Source organism: Ictidomys tridecemlineatus, chromosome 6, assembly GCF_052094955.1.
Source record: "Ictidomys tridecemlineatus isolate mIctTri1 chromosome 6, mIctTri1.hap1, whole genome shotgun sequence".
In the NCBI taxonomy this organism is placed as follows: Eukaryota; Metazoa; Chordata; class Mammalia; order Rodentia; family Sciuridae; genus Ictidomys; species Ictidomys tridecemlineatus.
This window is the reverse complement of record NC_135482.1, coordinates 103,976,271-104,002,403: the sequence shown is the minus strand read 5'-3', so window position 1 is coordinate 104,002,403 and position 26,133 is coordinate 103,976,271. Positions and strand designations below refer to the sequence as shown.

Sequence of the window (26,133 nt, the reverse complement as noted above, 5' to 3'; positions counted from 1 at the left end):
CGGAGAGTTAATGATGATGGTGACTAAGGTTGGAAAGGAAAGGGAGGTTCAGACCTTGCAGAGAGCAGAGTCTTACCAATCACTGCAGAACACCAAGTCTTCCCCCTCCACCTTAATATGGTGATGGGCACATAGCAATCCTCTGCCACACCTGTGAATGAACTCATAAGATAGTTTCTCTCCTGTAAGGCACCTGAAGAATGATCTCTTCCACGGTGAGCCAGAGGGCATGGTAGTCTCTCTGGGCCCTCTTTGCCCCAGGACCTCCCAGAAGAGTGGGCACTGACTTCGCGACTTGTGTCCACTCCCTACCCTCTTCTTAGGGCCCCATCCAACTCAGCAGACATTGCTTTATGCAACAAACATTTATTGATGACCTGTCTACTTGCTCCAAGTGGGACACTGGGCTAGACCTGGAGAATATGGAAATGACCACAAGGAGCTCACAGTCTAGTCGGGGAGGCAGGCACAGGTGAACACAAAAGTCTAATGCAACATCAGCAGTCCAGAAGATGTTACAGTGGGCCACGGGAGTCCAAAGGAGAGTGGGTGATCAATTCTGGGGAAGACAAGATGGGGCAGAAGCCTTCAAGGAAGTAATGGTATCTGAAAGGGTTCTAAAGGATGCATAGTCCTCCAGATGGTGATGCAAGTGTCCAGGCTGAGGAAATAGCTTGAGCAGTCATGCAGGGGAATGAAGGACACAGGGCAGAGGCACTGGGGCATCTCCACAGGGGTGTGGAGTATGAGACTAGAAGCGTCTTGGGAATGACTGGGAATGACCAAACCTTTCTACACTGGTCTGCTCAAGCTCCTGCTCTGAAGTCAGTGAAGGGGAATTGCCCAAGAGCTAACAAAGGGGGCTTTCGGGTGGGGGTTCCCACCCAAGTTCAAGAAAAGGAGCAGACGTCTGTATCACTGGATGGCAGTGCGGCCAGGCCAGCCTGGGGCTGGCTTGGGTCACTGTGGGTAGGAAACCTGGATATGCCTTTGTATGTCCTTGTTTGTGTTTTGTTCTGGTTGTTGGTCGTTTCCTAGGAAAGTTCCTTGGCACAACTCCAAGTTTAGCTTGGCTGATCCAAGGGAAAAGGAGACTTGTTTGCACTTGTGTGGAAATCAGAGTGTTCAAAGGCAGGACCGAGGTTACAGGGCAGGACCAAAGCAGTTCTGGGTGGCTTCATTGGCCACTGTTCTCTGGGCAACTTCCTGGACCCCTTACCCATCCTGCTTCCCTCCCCCACACCAAAGGCAGTGAGAAGCTTTGAGAGGAAGCCCCAAACATCTTTTAACCTTGCCAAGGCTGGGCCCCTCCCACAGGGGAGCGCAGGCCTTGGTGGGAGAAACACTCTAGGCTAAGTTCCCTATCAGAGCTCTCCCAGGGCACAGGCAGAGGAGCTGGCCCCTGCTGAGCTCAAGGGAGATGGACAGGGACCTAGGGTGGCATAAGCAGGTGGAGGGGCTGTCAAGGCCAAGGAGGGAGTAGGGCCTGGTTGAGGCAAGGATGGGGATGTAGGGTGAGGACAGAAGCGGGAGGGAAGGGAGGAAGGTGGAGTGGAGGCCACCTCCCTTGCACTCCTGGCCCCTCGTCCTGGAGACCAGTATCGGCTTCGGAACCTCCGCAGCAGCATGAGGAATGTGATGACCAGGAGGTCAAAGATGAGCTCGGCCATCTCCACCACAGATAGCACTGAGGAGCCAAACCACAGGCTCCACTGGCTGCCCAGGTTGGACAGGAGGGTGACCATCTGTGAGAGGAAAGAGGTACACTGACCATGTGGCAGAGGGTGGGCTCAGACAGAGGAGCCCCCTCCTCACTTACTTTGAATTCACAATCCCCTTCTGCCTGAGGACCCCAACTATCCCCTCAGACCTTCCATGCCCCCCCCATGCTGCTTTTCCCCCTTAGGAACACATAGCTCCTGAGTAGTATCACCCAGGAAAACTGGTAAGAGGCTAGTGGCAACTGGGGTGTGTCTCAAGGGCCTTCTCCCCATCATCTAACATACATGTACCTTCCACCAGCTCAAACCTCAAACCCCAACTCTAGCTCCCCTCCTTCCAACCCTCTCAACCTCACCCTTGACCCCACACCCATTTTCCTTAGTCCCCTACATTCAAGGCTGAAACTCTTCTGGCCCCCACAGAAGGAAAACCACCCTGCCAAGACCCCCCAAAAGAATTACAGGGTCTGTGAGGCAGGCCATACCGTGACAGAGGGAGATTCAGAATTGGTCTTGTAGTTCAGCTCCTTGAAGAAGATGTTGAGTTTAGCAACTCCACTTCTTTGGAGTGGGAGAGAGGTGGGAAGAAATATTAGAGGATTAAGTTCTTGAACCCTCTTCTAAACAACTGAATCAATTCCTCTTCCCAGATCTGGTTTCCCTCCCAGGGATTCCTATCCTATAGCTAAGACCAGGGCAGGACTCACCTTCTGTTGTTGATGGGGTAATTGTTCTGTAGGGACAGCATCTGGAAAATCCAGTCCTGGGAAAGAACAGAAGTGTCATGGAATTCATCCCTGTATTCCTCAGGTGCAGAAGAGTGGGATCAGGTCAAGCACACCAACATCCAGAGAAGGTCACAGAGTTACCCTCGCATGGGCACAGGCAGGTGTGCAAGTCCCCCAATCCCTCCCTTCCCCACTTTACCTGGGATTTCACTGAGGGCCATCGTGAGTAACCAGCAGACAGCTTGTAATTGGTCACACTGAAGATGGAGAAAGGTTCTTAGTGATGGAGTAGGGCTCTCCCACTCCAAAGCTAGCTGGTTACCTTGTATCCTACCCAGCCAAGCAGCCTGCTGCCCACCCTGTGCCTGGGAGCAGGGGACACTCACCTGCATGGCTTCCGGCACTTGGTGAAACAGCCCAGGCTGTCTGTAGAGAAGGCTCCCAGGAGCTTATAGTAGCAGTAGCCTATGGGTACAGCAAAGTGCCTGTTTCCTGAGGGCACCTTGACCTTCTCCACCCCACACCCAAGAGTTCTCCCCTCAGAACTGGGCAGCCAATTTACAAGAGTTTTTTGCAACATTACAATGATGCCTATGAATAGCAGCAACAATAAATGTTTATGAGCTGGGTGCAGTGCCACATGCCTGTACTCCCAGTGGCTCGGGAAGCTGAGGCAAGAGGATCACAAATGCAAAGCCAGCCTCAGCAAAAGCAAGGCGCTAAGCAACTCAGCAAGACCCTGTGTCTAAATAAAATACAAAATAGGGCTGAGGATGTGGCTCAGTGGTTGAGTGCCCCTGAATTCAATTCCTAGTTCCAAAAAAAAAAAAAAAAAAGTATGAACAAACTAAGTCGGGGCAAAATATAAAGGTGTGTTCAATATGGAAGTCACAAAGAAAAATAGGAACAATTGTTTAAGAATAATGATGTGAAGCCATAAAAAGATATTACTCTATAGCCACTAGGATGGTTACTATTTAAAATAAAATAAAATAAAAAAGGAAAAGACAAGGACAAGTACTGGTAAGGATGTAGAGAAACTGGAAACCTCATTTACTTCCTCTGGGAATATAAAATTGTGCAGCCATCTTGGAAAAGAGTGATAGCTTCCCAAAAAGATTAAACAGTTACCACAGAATCTAAGCAATCTCCTAGGTATATACCTAAGAGAACTGAAAATGCACATCCACACACATTGTACACAAATGTTCATAGCAACACTATTCACAAAACCAAAAAGTAAAAATAACCTAGATTTCCATCAACAGATAAGAAAATAAACAAAATGTAGTATACCCACACTATGGAATAGCAGTCATAAAAAAGAATGGAAGTGCTGATATGTGCTACAACATAGACTTTGAAAATGTTATGATTAAGTGAAAAAAGTCACTCACAAAGACCATGTGTTGTTATAAGTTTCCATCTATATGAAGTGTCCAAAGCAGGCAAAGGTATAGAGACAAAAAGATTAGTGTTGTCCAGGGACTGACAATGAAGGGTAAGAAATTTGAGGATTGCTACCTAGTATAAAAAGTTTCTTTCGGGAGTGATGAAAAGATTATAAAATTGATAGTGGTGATGTTACACACCTGAGACTATCAAAAACCTAAAACTTGTACTAAAATAAAAATATATACTTTATTTATTTATTTTGGTGCCAAGGATTGAACCCAGGGGCACTTAACCACTGAGCCACATCCCCAGCCCTTTTTAATATTTTATTTAGAGACAGGGTCTTGCTAAATTGCTTAGGGCCTCACTAAGTTGCTGGGGCTGACTTTGAATTCACAATCCTCCTGTCTTAGCCTCCTGAGTTACTAGGATTATAGGCTGTGCCACCCCAAAACTATAAACATTATTATGTTTTGGGGGGAGGGGTACCAGGGATTACACTCAGGGGGACTCAACCACCGATCCACATCCCCAGCGGTATTTCATATTTTATTTAGAGACACTGAGTTGCTAGGCTGGCTTTGAACTTGAGATCCTCCCATCTCGGCCTCCCTTGCCGGTGGGATTACAGGCATGTGCCACCGCGCCTGACCATATACTTTAAATGAGTGAATTGTACGAGATATGAATTATCTCAATAAAGCAACTACCACAAGAAGAGCGGGAGGGAGAGGAAAACAAGAAGGAGGAGGAGGAGCAGAAAGAGGAGAAAAGGACTATGGATTCCTCTACCAGCGTTTGCCAAGTTCTAAGTAAAGTTATTTTGTCATCATCGCTACTTTTAGTCACTTAATTCAAAATCCTTCATCTCTGACCCAAATCAGCAGAGCTGGAATCTTACATTAGGAAGACTGAGAAGCAACTGGGCCTTTTTCTCTGGGGACTAAGTCTTAGGAAACACATCAAACTGTTTTTAGCCTTAGTTCCTCTCCCTTATCCTTACAACTTCTCAGCAATCAATATTGTTATTTTTTGCTCAAAGATCCTCAAAATCACAGCAATTTAGAAAAAATTATTTGGGGGCAGGGAGGAAGGGAGGGCCAACTCCCACTGCTTTTTATATCCTGGGAGGCAGCATGCCTTCCCTCTGGGCCTTCGTTTGCCTATCTGAGAATAGAGGTGACATCAGACGGCCTCCGAGTTTCCCTCAGATTATGATGTGCTCCCATCTTTCCAAGGTCCCAGCCACACCTGAAAGGAACTGTCACGGGAAGAGAATGATAGAGAAGACACAGGCAAGAAAAGAGGCAGAAGCCAGGCATGGGGGCACATGCTGGTCATCTCAGTTATGTGGGGGGGCTGAGGAGGGAGGATCACAAATTCGAAGCCACTTAGTGAGGCCCTGTAGCAAAAAACTTAAAAATGGCTGGAAATTTAGGTCGGCGGTAGAGCACTCCTGGGTTCAATCCCTAGTATTGGAAAAAAAGGAAAGGTGGGGAGGGAGAAGGTGGGGAGAAAAGAGAAGAGGGCTGAAAAATCACCACTGACAAATGGAGGCAGAGCTGGACTCTAAATTCTGGGTGAGATGATCAGCTCCTGGCATGGCCACTGTGCCTGTTGTGCCTGTTACCATGTCCCTCAGCCTACCTCCTTGCCCATAAAGCCCTGGGAGGAAGAGGAGGGTGGAACAGGATAGCTGTGCCAGATGAAAGCCTGTGTAGCAGGAACACAGAAACATGACCCCTCAGAGCATCTATGGGGTGTGTGCGTATTTTTTTTATATATATTCTGGGGATTGAACCCAGGGGTGCTTTATTACTGAGCCACATCCCCAGCCATTTTTATTTTGAGACAGGTCTTACTAAGTTGCTGAGGCTGGCCTTCAACTTGCAATCCTCCTGCCTCAGCCTCCCAAGTCACTGGGATAACAGGTGTGCACCACAGCACCCAGTTGCCATGGTTTCTTGTTGGGATTGTCTTTCTCATCTTCCTAACACACAGTTTCCCTGCTGAACAGTTCAGCAGTAATGGAGAGGAGAAGAATTTGTCAACTCCTAAATCAGGATAAGGAGGAAAGGCCAGGAGTCTACAAACTTGTTTGATTGTGCCCTCTTCCAGGTTAAAATATATATATACATATATATATATATATATATATACACACACACACACATCCAAAATAAGCAAGTCCGAGATATGTTTTTGATTTACAAATTACATAGCTGAACTACTGGATGGATATAGTTTATACATTCTAAAATGTATGTATAATGGAAAATGTGAAGAAATGAGACAGACACATATGACTTCTAACATTTTCTTCCTGGGCCCCAGAGTTGTCCTGTGCCCCACCCAGCTCCCCTGGAGCCAGTCCTGCTCAGCACCCTGTGAATGCCATGCTCCACAGGTACGAGATGGAGCTGCAGCAGGAGAGCAGGGAAGGGGTTGAGGGATATGTGCTCTTTCTTCCTTCTGCTGCAGGTTATTTTTAAATGGGGGCAATTCTTAACAAATACACAAAAGCAGAGACAGAGAGCCAACAGGGAGGAACAGAAATAAAGGAAATAGAGGGATTGGAGGGGAAGGGAGGGGGCATGGGGTAAATAATGGTGATTGAATGTGATGATCATTATTATCCAAAGGACAGGTATGGAGACATGAATTGGTGTGAGTATACTTTGTATACAACCAGAGATATGAAAAAGTGTGGTGTATATGTGTAATAAGAATTGTAATACATTCCGCTGTCATATATAAATAAACAATAAATAAAATAGAATAAATCATGTTGAAAAAAAGAAATAAAGGAAATATACAGAGAAAGGGAGGAAAACAGAGGCAGAGAGTAAGGGCTGAGAGAGGGAGAGGGCGAACTCCTCAGGGTGGTGGGAGCCAGAGTCATGCCTCAGACAGAAGGCACTGGAGGAGAGAGCTCGGGGAAGCCCGGGGGTAGGGGGCGAGGCAGCCCAGGGCTCCCAGGCTCTCACCCCAGGCACTGTGCTTCTTATAGTGGCAGTACTCCACATCCTTAGGCTTTGGGTAGAAGATGTAGGCGCAGCCACACTCCTTGATCATGCTCTCCTGGAAGCAGGAGTGGATGCACACCTAGAGGAGAGATGGAATGAGAAGGAAGGGCACTGGACCTCCATCCCTCTTCCCACGACCTTCACCCCAAAGTCCCCCTCTCTCACCACCCCACAACTCTGACTGACCACCCGGGGCAGGCCTAGGAAACAGCTTGCCACAGAAAGAGTCTGGGCCTTACCTGTTGCGAGTACTTAGAAGGGTAAAGGTTCTTGACAGGGACATCACTGCCATTCTCAGTGCAGTCACCATAGTTGCCTCCAAGCCTATCCAGGGCTTCCTAGGAACCCAGGCACATCAAGAGGTCAGAGCAACTGGCCCCGGCTTGTGCCAGGATTCTGTCTTTCCTCAGTTTCCAGGTCAGATGGCTCATCTTGCCAGCTCCTCCTATCTGCCTCCCAATCTCGACATGCTCCACAGTCCCCAGGTCCCATCCCTCTACGACCTGATTCAAGGGCACTGGGCCCAGAGCATCCCCTGAGATCCCAAGCATGCCCTGAACCCCCTTTCTGTACTTCTCACCCAAGCTCCACTCCCCAGGATCCACTGCCCAATGCCCTCCCAGCCATTCCCTTCCCCCCTGATTCCTACACCTGAAGATCACCCCACGCTCAAGGCCCACCCTATATGATCTTCCATAGTCCCTGGCTGTCCTGTCCACCTCCCCTGTCCTGCCGGCCTCTCTCCAATCTGGGACTCTCTTCCCAAGCTACCAGTTAGCATTCTTGCCTTCCTCATGCTGATGGAGGTTTCCACACCAGGCCGCAGGTTAAAGCCACCATCATCCATAAAAGCCGGCTCATCCTGCCCATGCACCATTACCCTGGCCCCAGTCACCGTGGAGAGCAGGGGGATGAAGTCTTTCTGCTCTGTGCGCAATGTCAGGGACAGACCTGGGGGATGCAGCAGGAACAGAGTTGTGGGATAGGTCTTAGAGAAGAGTCAGGGGATGGAAACCCACCCTCCTATCTTGCCTAGTCACTAATCTCTAAGGAGAGCACATCCAGTTAGACCTGCAAGTGGATTTGGCAACCTTGGGGCTGAATTCTGGGGGCAGGCAGGAAAAGACTGGGACAAGATTCCTCTCATGCCTGGAATGGACTATACAATGCCCGTGGGGGAGAAAGAGAAGAGAAGATTCCTTCCAGAATAGAGACCCAGAAGGTACATGGCATCTCTAGGATGTGGGCCCAAGGTGAGAAGGGCTAGGCAGAGGTGGGGCATCCAGGTCCTGGGAGTTTCTCACCATTGTTGATTCCTGGCATGGAAGACATCCAGAGGTTGGAATTGTTCTTGTTGTTGAAAGTATAGCAATTCCCATACATTGGGTGGTGGAAGTGAGAGTAATTCCTTAGCAGGAGAGAGAGTAGGGTTAGAGGGGTATGTATAGGAAGCAGGAGAACAGGAAGAGGCAGAGGAGAATCATTCTTTTAAACACCTATAGGAGTTAAGCCTTTCAGAGCTGTCGGTTTCCAAATCACCCAGTATGCTTCCCCTCTGTCTCCCTGGGGAGCCTCATTCTCACATCATGTAAGAGGAAGCTCAGTCTCAGAGAGGTCAAGCAGCTGCCCAAGGTCACATAGACAGTGATGATGGCCCTTGGGATTCAGGCCCAGGACAACTACCTGCTAGCTCAGATTTCTCCCACCAAGCCATCTGATCTCACTTATCTTGAATTATACGCTGCCTTGTGACCTCTCCTGCATTACCGTTGTGCCTTGTGAAGACTCTTACAGTACCCCTAACTTCTCATGTATCTACTTCTTAGTTCCCCATTTTGCGATCATGAGCTCCTTGAAGTTAGAAGCCACATCTCATTCATCTCTATATCATCTTGGTGTTCCTGGCATATAGGAGATAGTTAACAAATAGTTGCTGGGTGAATGAATGAAAGAATGAATGAAATAGAGATGTGGAGAATGAAATAGAGATGTGGAGGGGAACCAGGTTAAAGGAAAGAGTGAGACATGAGGAACATGGTGCTAAGAAGAAGAAGTTCAGAGCCCAGGGGTAAAATGAGGCCAAGTGTTTTTCCAAGGCCTCCTGTACCAGCATGTGTCAGACTGATAGATCCAAAACTAATCTACAATAGATTTGGGAATCCAGAGAAAGCAATCAGAAGCAATGCTGTTGTAGTAACAATATGATCTGACAGCAAATAACAGGTTTCAAAGCCAGGAGGCTGTGTTGGATTGCAGCGAGAGCCCACGTGAGGACAGAGGAAATCTATATTCTACTACCATCCCATCTTAGAGCTGGTGATGGGAGCAGGCGAAGAGGAAGATTAGGCTTTGACCTGTGAGAGGCAGAGGAGAAGTGAAGAGAAGCAAGGAGAAGTCTAGTCAGAGGTAAGGAGTGGAGTTCTGCTTGTATGGCCCTGAACAAGTCATTTTTTTCTGAGCTCATTCTCCTTATCTACAAAATGAAGAGATCAGAAGATGATCTGGAATATTCCATTGACCTTAAAAGCCAAAGGCACAGAGATATGAAATACCAGAACATATTTTAGGATGTGCTAGGAAGTCAGTATTTCCAGAGATGGGTTGGATGCAAAGAGTGACTGAAGAAGAGGCTACAGAAGTGGCCAGTCCTAAAGGGCCATTTGGCCCTGCCTGCTGAGAGAGGGGACAGACACGATGCTGCAGATGTACATCATGGACAGCACACAGCAGATGGAATCAGCAATGTGGATGGATCTTAAACCCACAGAGCTTAGTTTTTAAAGGCAGGGGATTGAATGAGATATATAATGCCGTGTACATAAATTAAATATGAATTTTGCAAAAACACAAAGAATATACATTAAGCATATTAATATAATGGCCTATGATAAGCCTTATAATGTGATGGTTAAAAGCACAGAGTCCAGAACTGAATCTCTAAGCTTTAGAAAGTATTAGATAGCATGGTGGCACACACCTGTGATCCCAGTAACCCAGGAGGCCAAGGCAGAAGGATTGCAAGTTCAAGGCCAGCCTCTTCAATTTATCAAGACCCTAAGCAACTTAGTGAGACCCTGTCTTAAAATAAAAAAATAAAGGGCTGGGGAGTGGCTCAGAGGTTAAGCACCTATGGGTTCAATCCCTGCTACCAAAAAAATAAATTAATTAATTTAATTAAATAATAAAAGTATTAAAAGTGGGATGAATTGATGAGGGCCTGGATTCAATTCCCAGTACTACAAAAAAAAAAAAAGAAAGAAAGAAAAGACATGATACCAAACAAATTACTTAACTTCTCTGAACCTTAGTTTCCTTATCTGTAAAATCAAGATGTTAAAAACATCTACCTCACAGGTGTGATAAATTACACTTAGAACAGTGCTTAGCACTTAGTAAGAGCTGCATTAGTTTACTATGAAGATTAAAGGGATTCATTAAGAGGGCTAAAATGAAAAGACAGACAAATGTAGGATATAGAGAATTGGGAGCATTCCCACAGTGCTGTTAGGAACGTAAAATAGTATAGCCATTTGACAAAGTCCAGTAGTTCCTCAAAATATTAAATCTAGAGTTACGATATGACACATTAATTCTACTCCTAGATTTATACCAAGAGAAATGAAAACCTGCATCCATACAAAGACATGTACAAGAATGTTCATAGCAGTTTCATGTATGATAGCCAAAAAGTGGGAATTACCCAAATGTCTCTCAACTGAAGAATGGATAAAGCTACCTTCTAAATATAATATTATTTGCCCATAAAAAGAAATGAGGTTCAGATACATGCTACAACATAAATGAACTTGAAAACATTATGCTTAAGTGAAAGAAGCCAACTGGTCACAGAAGACTCCATATTTCATGCTTCCCTTTATGTGAAATGTCAACAACAGGCAATTCATAGAAACAGAAAGCAGATCAGTGGTTTGCAGGGCTTGGAGGAGGGGAGTGAGTGGGGAACTGCTGATAAGCACCGGGTTTCTTTTTGGGGTGAGGACAATGTTCTAAAATTAGATAGTAGTGATAGTTGCACAACTCTGAACATACTAAAGGCCACTAAGTTGTACATGTTACTAGGAAGAGTTTATGGCACATATGCCATATCTTCAAATACTATTAAAGAAAAATTTAGGGCTACGGATGTGTCTCAGCAGTTTAGCACTCACCTAGCATGTGTGATGCCCTGAATTCCATCTCTAGAACCACACATGCAAAAAAAGAAAAAGAAAAGAAAAGATAATATGTGAAAGAAGTTTTTGTAGATGGGACAGGAGAGGGATAAGAAGGCCACACTAAGGCTGGGGTCGTAGCTCAGTGGCAGAGCGCTTCCCTAGCACGTGTGAGGCCTTGGGTTTGAGCCTCAGCAACACATAAAGATGAATAAATAAGGGTATTGTATCCATCTACAACTACAAAAAAAAATATTTAGGGGGCTGGGGATATAGCTCAGTAGGTAGAGTGCTTGCCTTGCATGCACAAGGCCCTGGGTTCAATCCCCAGCACCAAAAAAAAAAAAAAAATGTACAGCTAACCTATGTTTTTAAAAAAAGAAGGCCACAATAAAGGATTCATGATTCTGAAGACCACAAGAGACCAAAGAATTTTAAACAGGACAAACTGGAATAGTTAAGTATAGTGAAATGCAAAAGTTCCTGCTATGGTTCAAACTCTCCCAGTTCATGTGTTGGAAACTTAATCCCAATGCGTTAGGAAGTTTGGCCTAATAAGTGGTAATTGGGTCGTGAAGACAGAATCTTCATGAATGGATCAAGGTCATCATTGTGGAGGTGGGGCGTGCATTGTTAAAAATCAAGTCTGCCCTTCCTGCTTTCTTTTCACATGAACTCACTTGCCTTTTTTCTCCACGTAATATTATAGAGGCTTTCACCAAGAGCCAGCACCATGCTCTTAGACTTCCCAGCCTCTAGGACTAGAAGAATAAAATTTCTTTTCTTTATAATTGTTCAGGCTGTGGTATTCTGTTACAGCAACAGAAAACAGACTGAGACACTTCCTTTGGTCACAGAATAAAGGGAGGATTTAGAAGCAGAAAAACAAATTAGGGGGTAGTTATAATAATCCAGGTGAGAACTGGGAAGAACTGAACCGAGGAAGTCACTTAAATGCCAAAACAATGATGAACTATGGGCTTTCTGTTGATCGGATGCACAAGCATTGAGCAGGCAAAGGGAGAGGATGGAAATGAAAATTACAGGTGGGAAAGTGACAGTTAGAGAGGCTTGGTGGCAGGTGCCAGTTGACTAGGGCTTAGCTGCCCTACTTCCCAGCTGCTCACTTCTGTCCTCAAACAAACAGTAAGACTAGAGACAGGAACCAAGTTGTGTGCTGAACAAAGTATATGTGAGGGGTGAACGGTAGGGGCAGAACCAGGTGACACCTGGCCCTGCTGCCATTCTCCAGCATAGGAGGGAAGGGCCCCCTGTAGAATGGAGATGCTGCCTCAGCACCCTTCCTCAGCCAGGCAGAGACATGGAGATGGCCCCTAAAGCTCAAGGAGCAGAAGCAGGAGGGGAAGGCAGGTGTAGGAGGAGGCCAGAGGCAACAGAATGGAACCCCCTCCACTCCCAGCCTTTCTCAGTTCTCAGACTACAGCAGCCATGACCTCTTTGCAAGGACATCATGACAGGGGTCCCAATATAAAGAATGCTTGAGGGGCAACGGAGTAGGAAGAATCTTCAGCTAATGCCAGCTTCTGACCTGGTTTAAGGACAAGAATATTGAGATCCATCAATCCAGTGGTGTATAAAGTGTCTTGACAAGTGTTACCTTGTGTACTCTGTGTTATCCTCATCATCTTCACTTGAGTACAAGTGCCGAAAGGGCAAGGACTTTTTTTTCCTCTAATGTGCCTCAAGTGCCTAGAACGGTATCTGGCACATAGTCCAGACAGTTAAAAACAAAACAAAACAAAGCAAAACAAATTAAAAAAAAAACACGTTGGATGAATGAATTTCATTTTGTGTGTTTTGTTTTGTTTCCATTTCTGAAAAATGATGTGAAATGCTCAGTCACCCAACCAGGAAGTCACAGAACCAGAGTGGGAACTGGGTTTTAGTCTTTCAATCCACACTATTTCACTTACTACCTACACTTACTACCTCCCAGGTCTGTGTGAACTTTAATGCTAGTGAGAAAGAGGCCTTAGAAAGACTGAGAACCATGCTTCTAGTTCTTGATTTCTCAAAGCCAGACCTTGAGCCCCAATCTTCCCAGGGAATCCAGATGAGGCCAGTGCACTCAGACCTTGCAGGGCCTCCGGGTGACCTGTGAGGCAGAGGCATGGACCCGAGGCCAGTTCTTCCCCTTTACCCACTGTCAGCATTTCCATATTTAATTATCAAGCATTTTCTGGACCCATGGGCCTTAGGATGACCCAAGGGAGGCCCAGAGAAGAACACCCACCCCAGCAGAACCTACTCACGCCTGGTTGCAGGAGGCCTGGTTGAAGCGGCAGGTGAAGATGAAGTTGCCCAGTGCCTCCTCCTGCAGAGATGGTGAGGTATCTGGCAGCCTGGACAGAATGTTGATGTAATGGAAGCGGTACCACTCTCTCACCGCATCCACCCCTGATGAGTATGTTTGGTAGAAGCAGTCAGATTTGTTCTGGTTGCACTGGACACAGAGAGCAGAATGTTAGTGGGCCCAAAAGGCCAGCAGCAGGCCAGGGCCGGGATCAAGGATAAGTTGTCTGGAGTTCTGAGGGCTGATGGACAGGGATGAGGAATAAGAATGCAATAGTGCAGAAAGCGTGGGAAAAGCAGAAGCCCAGGAGAGTGGGCCAGGGGAAAATGGATTTAAAGGATGGGTGAGCAGGGAAGAGTCACACATGATTACAGTTCATTTATATACTCCCTGCAGGGGGAAGAGCAAGAACTTCTCCCATTTCACTGGGGGGAAGACTGAGGAAACAAAAGGTGTGTATTTTGTTTTGTTTTTCAGACAGAGCTGGGCCTAGAAGACATTTCCTCTAATTTTGCCTTTGATTTTATTTATTTATTTATTTATTTATTTGGGAGGGCTGGGGATTGAACCCAGTATCTCATGCATGCTAAGCAAGTGCTCTACCACTCAGCTACACCCATAGTTAATTTTGTATTTTAAAAATACTTTTAAGCCTCCTGTTTTACTGTCTCTAATTCTCTGTCTTAGGCTAGTAAAGCCCCAGTTTTCCATTAGACTTGGAAGGTCCCAATTGAGCACCACCATTGAGAACCAGAGATTTTGAAAAGTGCATTTTCCACAATAGATTGGACTTCCTGTGGCTTAAACGCTGGAACATAGGCTCCCAGCGAGGATATTGCACAAACTGGCTCACAGAAAGGTGTGATTTTATTTTTATTTTACATTTTATTTTTCTGTTTTCTTTCCATTCCATTTCATTCTATTTTGTTTCATTTATTTAATTTGCCCGCAATCAGAAGAGTTAATTCTGATTCGTTCATCTGTAGAGGCGGGTCCGAAGGGGGCGGGGTCTGCGGCGTGGGCGGGGCCAGGGCGGGGCGAGTGGACTGGCGGTGCCCTCCAGCTGCCTTACCAGTTGGAAGCCGATCTTCCAGTCTTTCCTGTCCACTTGGGGGTTGTTGTCCCGCATGCTGGAGGTCGCGCCGCGTGCTCTGCGGGCCTTGTGGGGCTGGGGCAGGACCCGCAGGCGCTGCAGTGGGTGCGGCAGAGTGCCCCCGAGATCGCGACGGCCGCGGGGACTGGCCAGGCGCGTGTTGAACTTGTATTTGTACAGGTCAAAGAGCGTCTGCTCTGTGATGTGGTCCAGCTCCTCCAGCTCCGATTTGATTTCATTATACCTGAAAAGGGTTACGGGAAAAGGGTCGAACTGGAGGCGGCCCTACACGAAGGCCCGGCCTCTCTGGGCCTCAGTTTCCTCATCTGTAACATCTGCAACGGGTGAGGGTCTTCCGCGTGAAGCTTGTGGATATCGCCTTGTTAACAATCTCTCAGGGGGGCGGGACCGGGGGGGGGGGGCAGTGTAGATAGGTGTGTCTGTGGAGGAAGGCACAGCGAACCTCGGTCAAGGGGACATTGATGGACATCTGTTAGAGCCACAGGCGGGAGGCGACTGTCTGTGAGGCGTGCTTATCCCACTCCTGGGGCCGGGAAGGGAACCCGGAACTCGTCTGCCTTTTCTGGAGGGTAGTCCTTGGTCCAGACACTCCCTCCAGCTCTCGTTGCTAGTCCCCTAGGGGAGGGTGATCTTTGGGCCAGTGTGTCTGCCACCAGGCACCTTGTAAATCAAAGGTTCTCAACTGCGCTCTTAGAATCTTTCCGAAGAACTCTAAAAATACCAGATGCCACAGCCATTCTTGCCCCTTCCTCCAAAGGCTCAGTTTTATAAATTAAATGTTATTTAGTATAAATCTTCATATTGCTCCTCAATTAAAAGTCCACATAGCTGGGCTTTGGGACTACAATTTGGGACAGACATCTAGACCTAATAAATGAAGCTAAATGATATGAAACCAATATAGAAAAATTAATTGTATTTCTGCATTCGTCAATGATACACTGAAAAATGAAACCACAAAAACAATTCCATGTTTAAAAACATAACATCCAGGATTAAGTAACAGATGTGCAAGATCCCTATACAGAAACGGTACTGAAATTCCTGCTAAAAAGAAATCAAAGAATAAAATAAATGGAAAGATACAGATGACCAGGGATTAGAAACTCAATGTAGCTCTCAAATTGATGTTTAGAGTCAACACTAACACAAGCAAAATTTCAGCATTTTTAAATAAATCAACATACTGGTTCTAAGATTTATATGTAAATACAAAGGACCTAGAATGGCCAAAACAACTTTAGAAAAGAAAAGCAAGGAATATTTATACTACCTAATATTTACTCTAAAGCCACAGTAATCACAAGTGTGGGTGGACTTGAGGTCTCAGACCAGTAATCCCAGTGACTCTGGAGCCCAAGGCAGGAAGGCAGATTGCAAATTCAAGGCTAGCCTAGGCAATTTAGCTAGACTTTGTCTCAAAACAAAAAAATAAAAAGGGCTAGAGATGTGGCTCAGTGATAAAATGCCCCTGGGTTCAATCCCCAGTACCCACTCCCCAAACACACACACACACACACACACACACACACACACACACACACACACACACAGAAGCTCAGAAATAAACTCACACAAATAATATGGTCAACTGACCAAAACTCTGAGTGAATTCAGTGGGAAGTAATTTTAACAAATTAATTAATTGTGCTGAAACAGCAGGATACTGTACAGACAAAATGATTTCTACTTATCCTATACACAAAAATTAAAGATGAATCATATAACAAAATATAAAATTCAGAACCATTAAAATGGAAGATATCTTCATGAGCTTCAGGTAGGTAAAAATTTCTTGTAAATTAAAAAACAAACAAATAATTTCTATAACAATTTTTTGAGGCAGACACATTTATGAACAGATCTTCATTTTTAGATATCTATCTGGCTCTGGTCATTATACATTGTTGGTGAGAACGTAAAATGGTACAACCACTTTGGAAAATAATCTGTAAGTTTCTCAAAAGGCTAAACATAGAGTTACCATACAATCTATCAATTCCACTCCTAAGGGCTGGGGATGTGGCTCAAGCGGTAGTGCGCTCGCCTGGCATGCGTGCGGCCCGGGTTCGATTCTCAGCACCACATACCAACAAAGATGTTGTGTCCGCCAAGAACTAAAAAATAAATATTAAAAAAAAAAAAAAAAAAAAATTCCACTCCTAAGAAAAATAACATAGACCCACACATAAAACTGTGCATAAATGTTTATAGTAGTACTACTTGCTCATAATAGCCAAAAAGTAGAAATAATCCAATATCCATTAGTTGATGAAAGTATAAATAAATGATATATCCACACATTGGAATATTTTTATTCAACAATAAAAAGAAATTAAGTATGTATATATGCTACAACATGGATGAACTGTGAAACTATTACACTAAATGAAAGAAGCTACACACAAAAGACCACATATACTATGGCTGAGTTAACATGAAATGTTCAGAATAGGCAAATCCATAGAGATAGAAAATACATTATGATTGACCAAGGCTGGGGGTTAAGGGAATGGGGAAAAGGGAATAGGATTTCCTTTTAGGATGATGAAAATGTTCTAAAATTAACAATGGTAATAATTGCACAATTCTGTGAAAATAATAAAAATCACTGAATTATACACGTTAAGTGAATAAATTATGATATGGAGATGTGAATTGTACTTCAATTAAACTGTCGTTTAAAGAAAAAAGAAAAGAAAAAGATATCTAAGGAAGAGTATCTTGGTATTTAAAGACCTCTTACAAATCAACAATAGAATAATTTATATATTGTGAAAAAATACATTTTTAAAAAAATGAGCAAAAAGAGATGCACTAAACACATGAAAAAGTACTCAACATAGTCCTCAGGAAATTGCAATTAAAACCATAATGAGGAGGCTGGGGACATAGCTCAGTGGTAGAGTGTTTGCATGCATGAGGGTTCCATCTCCAATATCAAAAAAAAAAAAAAAAAGAGACTGGGGGAGGGTTGGGGGCGCTGGGATTGGGGCTCAAAGGTAGAGCGCTCGCCTAGCATGCATGAGGCACTGGGTTCGATCCTCAGCACCACATAAAAAAATTAAAATAAAGATATTGAGTCCACCCATAACTAAAAAATAATTTTTTTAAAAAAAAAAAAGAGGTACCATTTAACATCTAGTAGGAGAGCTAAAACTAAAAACATCAACAGCTCCAAATGTTAGTAGGAATGGAAAGCAACTAGAATTCTCCTAGACTGCTGATGGGAGTATAAAATGGTACAATCTCTTTGAAGGACTGATTGACAGTTTTTTATAAAGAGTTAAACATGGCCTTAAGGTATTATGACCCAGCAATTTCACTTCTAGATATTTTACCAATTCCACTCCTGGCTATTACCCAAATGCAAGGAAAACATAAAAACCTACACATGAACATTCATAGAAGTTTTATTCACAATAACCAAAAAACTTGGAAAAACCCAAATGTTCATCAAAACCACTCGACAGTTAAAAAGATCTGAGATACACACACACACACACACAACACACAACTTGCCAACCTGGACAACTTAGTGAAATTCTATCTCAAAAAAATAAATAAAAAGGGCTGGGGATGTGGTTCAGTGATAGAGTGTCTCTAAATTCAATCCCCAGTACCACTGATAAATAAATAAGCAAACAAACAAATAAAAGAACCCCCACATGTCCTAATGTGCAGCTACATCAACCACAGTCTAATCTAGATCCTCACATCCTCCTCCACTTGGCCCTACAAGTCTAGCTGGCTGGACATTTATCCCCTCATAGCCTCATAGGAAAAAATGTAACTCAGGTGTAAGGAGTGTGTTTGGCCTTCTGAGATGCTTATTTGATATTGGCAATTAAATGGATGATAATAATAGCCATCATTTATTGAGCATTCACTAGGAACCAAGCAAGCATTGTGGCACTAGAATGTGCATTATTTACTCTTCAGTGTGACTCAGTAGCTACTCTTAGCTGACATTATTGTCATTCCCTTTTTGTGTTGAACAATCTGAGACAGGGCTGGGGATGTAGCTTAGTGGTAGAGCTACTGCCTAGCATGAATAAGGCCCTGGGTTTTATATCCAGCTCTGCAGAAAATTAAAAATTAAAAAAAAAAAGCTGAGTGTGGTGGTGCATGCCTATAATCCCAGCAGCTCAGGAGACTGAGGCAGGAGGACTGAGAGTTCAAAGCCAGCCTCAGCAAAAGTGAGGCACTAAGCAACTCAGTGAGACTCTGTCTCTAAATAAAATACAAAACAGGGCTGGGGATGTGGCTCAGTGGTTGAGTGCCCCTGAGTTCAATCCCGGGTATGCCCCCCAACCCATCCCAAAAAAACCCTAAGACATGGTGATTTGTTCAAGACAGCACAGCTAGGAAATGGGTTAAATAGAGCTCTACCCATCACATTGTCCTTCATTCTGTCCCCATAAGAGCCTGAGTCAACTGAATATGATTCCTGTTGTCCCAGCTGCATACCTTTTAGCTATGAGATGTTGGGTAAGTAACCCAACTTTTCTGAATCCCAATCTCAGTTCTTCATGTGTAAAATGGGTAGAACACTAAAGCTTCATATGAAGCTCTTGAAGAGTTAAATAAGAAAATATTCAAAGCAAAAAAGACCATCAACTACCACAAAGACAGACAGGAGTCCAAAGCCCAGGAAAGTGAAGTGTCTTTTTCAAAGTCATACAGGAAGAACCCAGGTCTTCCAGCTTGGCTGGAGTTATTGTCATGACACCATCTATGCCCATGTGCTGCCTCATATACCTCCCTCTCACTCACCACCAACTCCAAGCTGTCACTCTTCCCCATAGAGCACCCTCTATCCCGATGCCAGGCTTTCCCCTTCATGCTGTTCATCATATCTGGCCCCTCCAGCGTCTTCCAGAGGGAATGCTGAGGAGCACACACCCTAACACTGCCTGGTCTTCCAGCCCCTGACCATCCTCCCCCCAAACCCATGACAAGGCCTCTAGAAGAGGCTGGACTCCACACAGAGCTCCCTTATGTCACTTCCCTCCTTGTTTTCCACTTAAGACAGGAATGACCTCTCTCCCTAACTTCCTGACATTAGAATTCCTCTAACAGGAGGCAGAGCCTGGAAGTTGACACCTACAGCCAAAAGAAACAGAGAAAAATACACCAAAGCTGGGCACAAGAAACACACAAGCCCCTTGACTCACCAGGGTATACCTGGGGACCCAGCCCCACTCTGCTTCCTCCGGAGACCACTTAGAAACCTTGACATTCCTTTCTTTGGCCCCTTCCCCAACCCCATTCTTTACCTCTCAGCACTTTCCAATCTTGTCTTCCAGGGGATCATGAACACAACCTCAATGGAATCTAGACACACACACACACACACACACACACACACACACACACACACACTTCAGCCTATACTACAAGGCATTCACAGGCAGGAGCCCCACAAGTAGCCCTCACCTGTGAGCCTCCTTGAGGATGGAGATCACCCCTCTAGAATCAGTCCTAAGCTCTCAAATCACATGTGAAACTTAGTCCTGCCCAAGACATTTTAAAAACAAGACACTTCACAAACCAAGGACAGTTCAGAGGACAGACAGTCAGGATGGTGAGAAATCTAGAAACCATTTCAATTTAAGGAAATATTAAAGGTAAGTTCTTGCTGCAGTGAGCTCCACCCACAGCCTTCAGAAACTAAGCTCTACTCAGTTTTCCATGCTCATACTCTAACCTCACCACTGTGCTGGTTAGCTTTGGACAAGTTACTCATCTTCTTTATATCTCTGTTTCATCATCCATAAAATGGGAGAAATAATATCTGCTTTCTAGTGTTGTAACAAGGATTAAATAGTCAGTTTAGGAAAAGAATTGGACAGAGTACCTGGCAGAGTAAAAACTATACAACTGCTACTGTTGTTTTTATTATCATCACTATTATTATTACTATGATTGGGGGGGGAAAAAAAGGTAAGGAGACAAAGGAGCACCATCTGCCACTTATCTACCACATGACCTTGTGGTCTGACCAAAAGTGGAACTAAAGATGCAGATTCCAATTCTGACTCCTCCACTCTACAGCTGGGCAACTTTGCAAAGCCTCTAGGTTATCAAGCTTCGACATTCTCATCTGTCTATGGGGATACTTGCCTCCTCATCTAAGCAGCGTGATATGAGATCAAAATGTGAGAGTGCACTCTGCATCCTGCAGAGTATCAGCTGCTGTTACAGCTGTACCTGAACTAATAGCCATGTTACTTCAAAATGCAGAACCAAAAGGTAGAAGTTACCAGGAGGAAAACTGCAGCTTTACATAAGGAAGAATTTTCTAGTAGTAGCTACTGCAGAGGGAATAAGGTTTCTGCCTGGAGAAGCACCCGATCAGTATGGGAGGCTCAGGGAGTCCAAGTCTGAGCTATCTCCCTGCCAGGCCTGCAGAGCAAAGCCTGGTATTCCAGATGGTGAGTTGTAGGGCCCCCCCATGGTCAGGGATGACTCTCTAGCTCAAACCTACTCTCCCTCCCTGAAGTGGCTCTCTTTGGGAAATTGTCCTTTTTTTTTTTTTTTTTCAATATTGGAAATTGAACCTAGAGGGCTTTAACCCCTGAGCCACATCCCCAGCCCTTTTTGTTTTTTATTTTGTGACAGGGTCTCTTTAAATTGCTTAAAGCCTTTTTAAATTGCTGAGGCTGGCTTTGAACTTGCAATCCTCCTATTGGGATTACAAGCATGTGCCACTACACCCAGCCTCCTCTCCCATTCTTGTTTACCAGGGCCCCTGCTCTGCCATCTCCAAAAAAGATTTCACAGTTCATTGTTCAAGAACCCTGGGTTTTCCCTTAGGTCTAGACTCGCTCTATGTTCCAAGGATATGAATATGAATATGAAATTTCCTTTGGGTGAAAAACCCCTCATGGGACAGCAGTGGTGTGGACCCTTCCCATCAGATTCTTAGCACTTCCTTGCTTAGGACAGCTGTCAGCCTTGTCCCCTTTCCTGTATATTACAAAGCAGCACAGCCCCACAGGCAGTACCATCTTTTTACTCTCCCCCTAGTGGCTGCAGTCCTCAGCTGGTGGACACTGCAGCTACCATCTGCTCCACTCCAGTTCCTCTATCTCAACCCATTCCCACACCTTCCCTTCATTCCCTGGGGGAGCCACACGGCTCCTCCCTCTGCCCCAGCTCCTCCCTCTGCCCGGCTGTTCTGACTCACACTTGGGTAGGTTAGCACTCACGGGGCTGCATAAATTAGCCTGAATACCCACCCTACCTCTCTCCTCCAACAGAGCCACCAGCCTGGATCCCTGCCTGCTCAGGACTCCTGAAAAGTACTCCTCCTCTTACTATCACTCTTCCCACTGGCTCCTACCACTGCCCCAACCCTGAGAAGCCTTTGTCTGCTCTTGACTTTCAGTGTAATGGGAGAGAGCGCTTTGATATCAAACAAAATTGGTTTGTGATTGCTAATCTGAAGTGCACTGGTTCTTGGTAGTGATTTTTGAATCCCAATTTTTACCACTCGCTACCTGTCTGTACTTGGCCAAATTACTTAACTTTCTGGGCCTCGGTTTCCTCATCCATAAAATGGGATAATGGTACCAACTTCCAAGGTCAATGTGAGGATTAAATAATTTAATATCATTTAATCCCGATTTTTTTTTTTTGGTACCAGGGATTGAACCCAAGGACGCTAAACCACTGAGCCACATCTCCATTCTTTATTATTATTATTATTATTATTATTATTAGTTATAGATGGATACAATACCTTTATTTGTTTTTATTTTTATGTGGTGCCGGGGATCGAACTCAGGGTCTCATGCATGCTAGGCAAGCGCTCTACCACTGAGCCACAACCCCCACCCCCCAATCCCTTTTTATATTTTATTTAGAGACAGGGTCTTGCTGAGTTGCTTAGGGCCTTGCTAAATTGCCGAGGCTAGCTTTGAACTCCCAATCTCCTGCCTCGGCCTCCTGAGCTGCTGGGATTACAGGCCTGCACCACCATGCCCAACTTAATTCAGGTTTTGATTCATTTGGAAAAATGCTTGACACATAAACATACATAGCAATAGCTATTATTATTATCATTTTTACTATTAACTATGTGGACATGTTCAAGTTATTTCACTTGATAAACCTCAATTTCCCCATCTGAAAAATTAAATATATAAAAATACCCACTTCCCTGCACTTGTTAAGATTAAATGAGGAGAGCTGGGGATATAGCTCAGTTAGTAGACTGCTTGCCTCGTATGCCCAAGGTCCTGGGTTCAATCCCCAGCACCACACACACACACACACACACACACACACACAAAGAAAAAGAAAAAAAGAAAGAAAGAAAAAGATTAAATGAGGCCTGGAGTCATGGCTCAGTGGTAGAGCACCTGCTTAGCACTGTGAGGCACTGGGTTTGATCCTTAGTGCCACATAATAAATAAATAAATATAATATAATAAAGGTGTTGTGTCTATCTACAACTAAAAAAAAAATTTTAAAAGATTAAATGAGATAGAATCTAGAAAGCATTCAGCACAGGAGTAAGCACAAAGGAGGTGTTTGGTCTGCTTGCCCTGTGCTTGGGAGCCTTCCCTTCCTCCTTTCCTTCCTAAGTGTTCTCTCCCTCCTAACTCTACCACAGTGTGTCCAGCAGGAGGGATTGTTAAGGACTGTGATTTCCATTCCCTGCAGTTTTATCCTGTCCTGTCTGGGAACCCAGAAGAATTCTAGAAGATACTCAGGCCTCAACAGATTCACCCCTGCCCTCTCCATATCTCATCAACATCTTTGCAACCACAAATATTTATTGAGTGCCTACTACCCTGCTCATGGCCTTCCCCAGACCTGCCTTCCCGTTCCTTCTATTTCCCCACCTCCATTTTGGCCTAAGGGAATGAGAGGGGGAGGAAGCTTACAGGAAAAATGAAGCTGAGGGAAGGAATAAAAGAGGGCCCAGAAATAAGAGGGAAACATCATCTGATTGGAGATTGCATTTATTCCAAGTCCCACATCCTGTGTATTAAGAAGGAGCAGAGTTTAGGGATCGGGCAATCAGATGAGTCACAGTTCAGTCACTATCCCTGTGAACTGGTGACTTATCTCTCTTTGCCTCAGTTTCCTCTTGTGCAAAACAGGGATCATAGTTTCTGCCTCCATAGGATGTTGTGAGAATGTCATGAGCTGGCTGTCAGCACTTAGCAGTGGCTGCTGCATACAGTAGCTTACTCAGCAAGTGGCCCCTGCCCTGGATATTATATGAAGAGAGTATTTTCTCTCCAGAACAGGACTTCCCAATCCTTATTAGTTCACAATGCACCTTAGGACACAACAGACTATATGAGGGGCCTCCACCCGCAACATGTAACCAATCCCAACCATCCATAACCACACACATTCCCAGTGGGTGTGCTCATACACTCATGTGCATACAAAGACTCATAAAAGATCTTGCACTCCTAGAAGGCAGACTGACTCATGATTTTCATTATACTTATCACAGTGGACTGCAGTTATTTGTTTATATTCCTACCTCTCCACCTTATTTTAGCTTTGTGTCCCCACTACCTAGAGCTAAGGTTGTTGAGTTATTAATGAATCCATTTTCCCTGGGCCTAGCACTGTGGCTGGCTTTACCCAGGTGTTCTCAAGGTGTGGCAGGACTGAGTGAATACAAATAAAAGGTATATGTAAACAGCCCTGCCCTCCTCTCTTCTCCATGGTTACCACCCTCTCTAATTTCCAGACTAGAATTGGCAAAGAGTGCTGATGAAACCCCAAAATATCAAGGCACACACAAGCCTGTGAAGGTCAGGCACCTGAGCAGGGGCCTCCATATCTTAGCAGGATCTTTTGGGAACAGTTGACAAGGGGCTGCTCTCTATCCTACTCCACTCTTCTCTAGCTTCTCTAACCCCCCACCTCCAAGGCTTGCTTTAAGCCCTAACCTCCACCCACCCCACACACAATGCTTTCTCCACAGCAAGCTTCCCTTTCACACAAAGACTGACCTCACCCACCTCCAGGGCACCTGCATGGCCTGGCCTCACCTCACCTGGCCTCACTCTCCATTAGACTCTTTTTTGTGATGGTGGTGGTGGTGGTGGTTATTGCTAGGGATTGAATCCAGGGCTTTGCACATGTTAAGTGCACACTCTACCCACTGAGCTACACCCCAGCCCTACATCAGATCCTTCTGCAGAAGTGGCAGAGACCTTGTTTTAGAAGGTTGTCATCTTGCTCCAGGAAGCAGTGGGGCTGAGCTCGACCCTGCCCTTTTGGAAATTATCAGTATGTCCACCTCCTCAATTCCCCCTTTCAGGAAGAAGAGGAATGGGAATGGAGTGCCCTGCTGGTCCAGCACTCCTTTGTGGGGGAGGCTGGCTCCACTGGGCAGGAATGCCATTCCACCAAGTAGGGAGGGGGGACTCCCTATCTTGCCCAGAGGGGTTCAATCTGGGTACAAGAACATCAGCTCCTCCCCCTGGGCCTGTGGGTTCTGCCTGACGGATGAGCACTTCTATGTCCTCTGACCACTCTTCCAGGTGTCAGGCAAGTGGCAGAAGACGGACTGACCTGTAGGGATTGAGAGTGCAGACCGTGACAGCAGGGAAGACGAGCTTGTCAGAGTTGAGGTTGATGTTGAGGCTGACAGGGTAGCTGAAGTACTCTTCAAACATCAGGGCAAACTGCCAGTACATCATGCCAAACGTACAGAGCCAGAGCACGGCCCAGAAGGCCGTCTTCATGCGGTTGTGCTTGGAGCACACCAGGCGGATGGCACCGTGGATGGTGGTGTTGTTGCAGAAGAACTGGAAGAGCTCTCGGTAGGAACGGTGGAACTCGATCAGAGCCTCCTCTTCCTCTGTGGGCTGCTGGGGGACTTCAGGTTCGGGGTCCAGCCCCTGCTCCTCACGCTTGTCCCCCTTCATGAGCCCTTGGATGGGTGGGAGAGGGCAAGGGTCTTGCTCCTTGAGCTTGTCCCCCTTCATTGAGCCCTTAGGTGGATTGGGGAGGTGATGGTCAGGGTCAGGCTGAGCTCAGGGCTTTGGGAGCCCTCCCTCATCAACAACTTGGGCCCAGAGTGAGGCTGGCTTGGGCCATGCCCACATCACACCCTGAGTCCACTTTCCCCCCTCTCCTCCCTCCCGCCCTCCTCCACCTCTCCAGGAGCCAGCTGACCTGCTAGAGTCCGGGCCAAGGAGCTGGCTCTGGGCTTCCCTGGAGTGGCCTCTCTGCTTCCCAGATAAGGCCACTTTTGCTTTCCTCGCTAACACCTTCCTTTCTTTCTCCACAGCAGGAGGCCTCTGTCTGCTGGTCAGTCGACCTCTGGCCCTCTTCCTTCAGGACTGTGGCTTGGCTTCTGCCTCTCACCCCCTCTGCCTGCCTTCTGCTTCTCTTCGGGTCTCTCTCTCTCTCAGTTCTCCTCTTCCTTGCCAGACTCCTCTCCCTGTGCCAGGCTCTCTGATCCTGCCTCTCTTCCTCTTCCTCCTCAGCCTTTCCCTCTCTCCTCCTGGGCCCTCTCCTCCTGTGTCTGGCCCTGGCCTCCAGCTCTGTCCTGACTCCCTCTCTGCCCTGGGACTGCAGGGCTCCAGGAGGTCTGAGCTGCCTCCTTCTCCCTACTCCCAGGCGTGGCTGGGCTAGGACTGGTTCCTTTCCAGTTGAATCTGGCAGCCAAGCCTCCT

At 45.7% G+C, this 26,133-nt stretch overlaps 2 protein-coding genes and 1 long non-coding RNA gene across 4 annotated transcripts in view; 1 reads left to right on the top strand and 2 right to left on the bottom strand.

Moving 5' to 3' along the window:
* Window positions 1-26,133, top strand: part of LOC144364960 (uncharacterized) — a 32,480-nt gene that overhangs the window by 3,926 nt on the left and 2,421 nt on the right. Inside the window, exons 2-4 of one of the 2 annotated variants that reach the window (XR_013423159.1) lie at window positions 13,753-13,808; window positions 14,044-14,215; window positions 24,994-26,126. This is a non-coding gene — a long non-coding RNA (uncharacterized LOC144364960). Of the gene's footprint in view, window positions 1-13,752; window positions 13,809-14,043; window positions 14,216-24,993; window positions 26,127-26,133 lie in introns of those variants that run through there. The other variant, XR_013423158.1, reaches the window with a different exon arrangement.
* Window positions 351-25,440, bottom strand: Scnn1a (sodium channel epithelial 1 subunit alpha). The gene is made up of 12 exons (XM_013364253.4): window positions 25,025-25,440; window positions 14,429-14,693; window positions 13,316-13,506; window positions 8,175-8,278; window positions 7,658-7,821; window positions 7,110-7,208; window positions 6,832-6,949; window positions 2,836-2,914; window positions 2,649-2,706; window positions 2,429-2,484; window positions 2,207-2,282; window positions 351-1,745 (listed from the first exon to the last, which is right to left on the bottom strand). Exons 1-12 carry the CDS (start codon window positions 25,438-25,440, stop codon window positions 1,365-1,367), a joined length of 2,007 nt encoding a protein of 668 aa, XP_013219707.2. The 3' UTR covers window positions 351-1,364.
* Window positions 25,247-26,133, bottom strand: part of Vamp1 (vesicle associated membrane protein 1) — an 80,649-nt gene continuing 79,762 nt past the window's right edge. The window contains exon 6 of the mRNA XM_078015363.1: window positions 25,247-25,446. The gene's annotated coding sequence lies outside the window, so the exon portion shown is untranslated. The remainder of the gene's footprint in view (window positions 25,447-26,133) is intronic.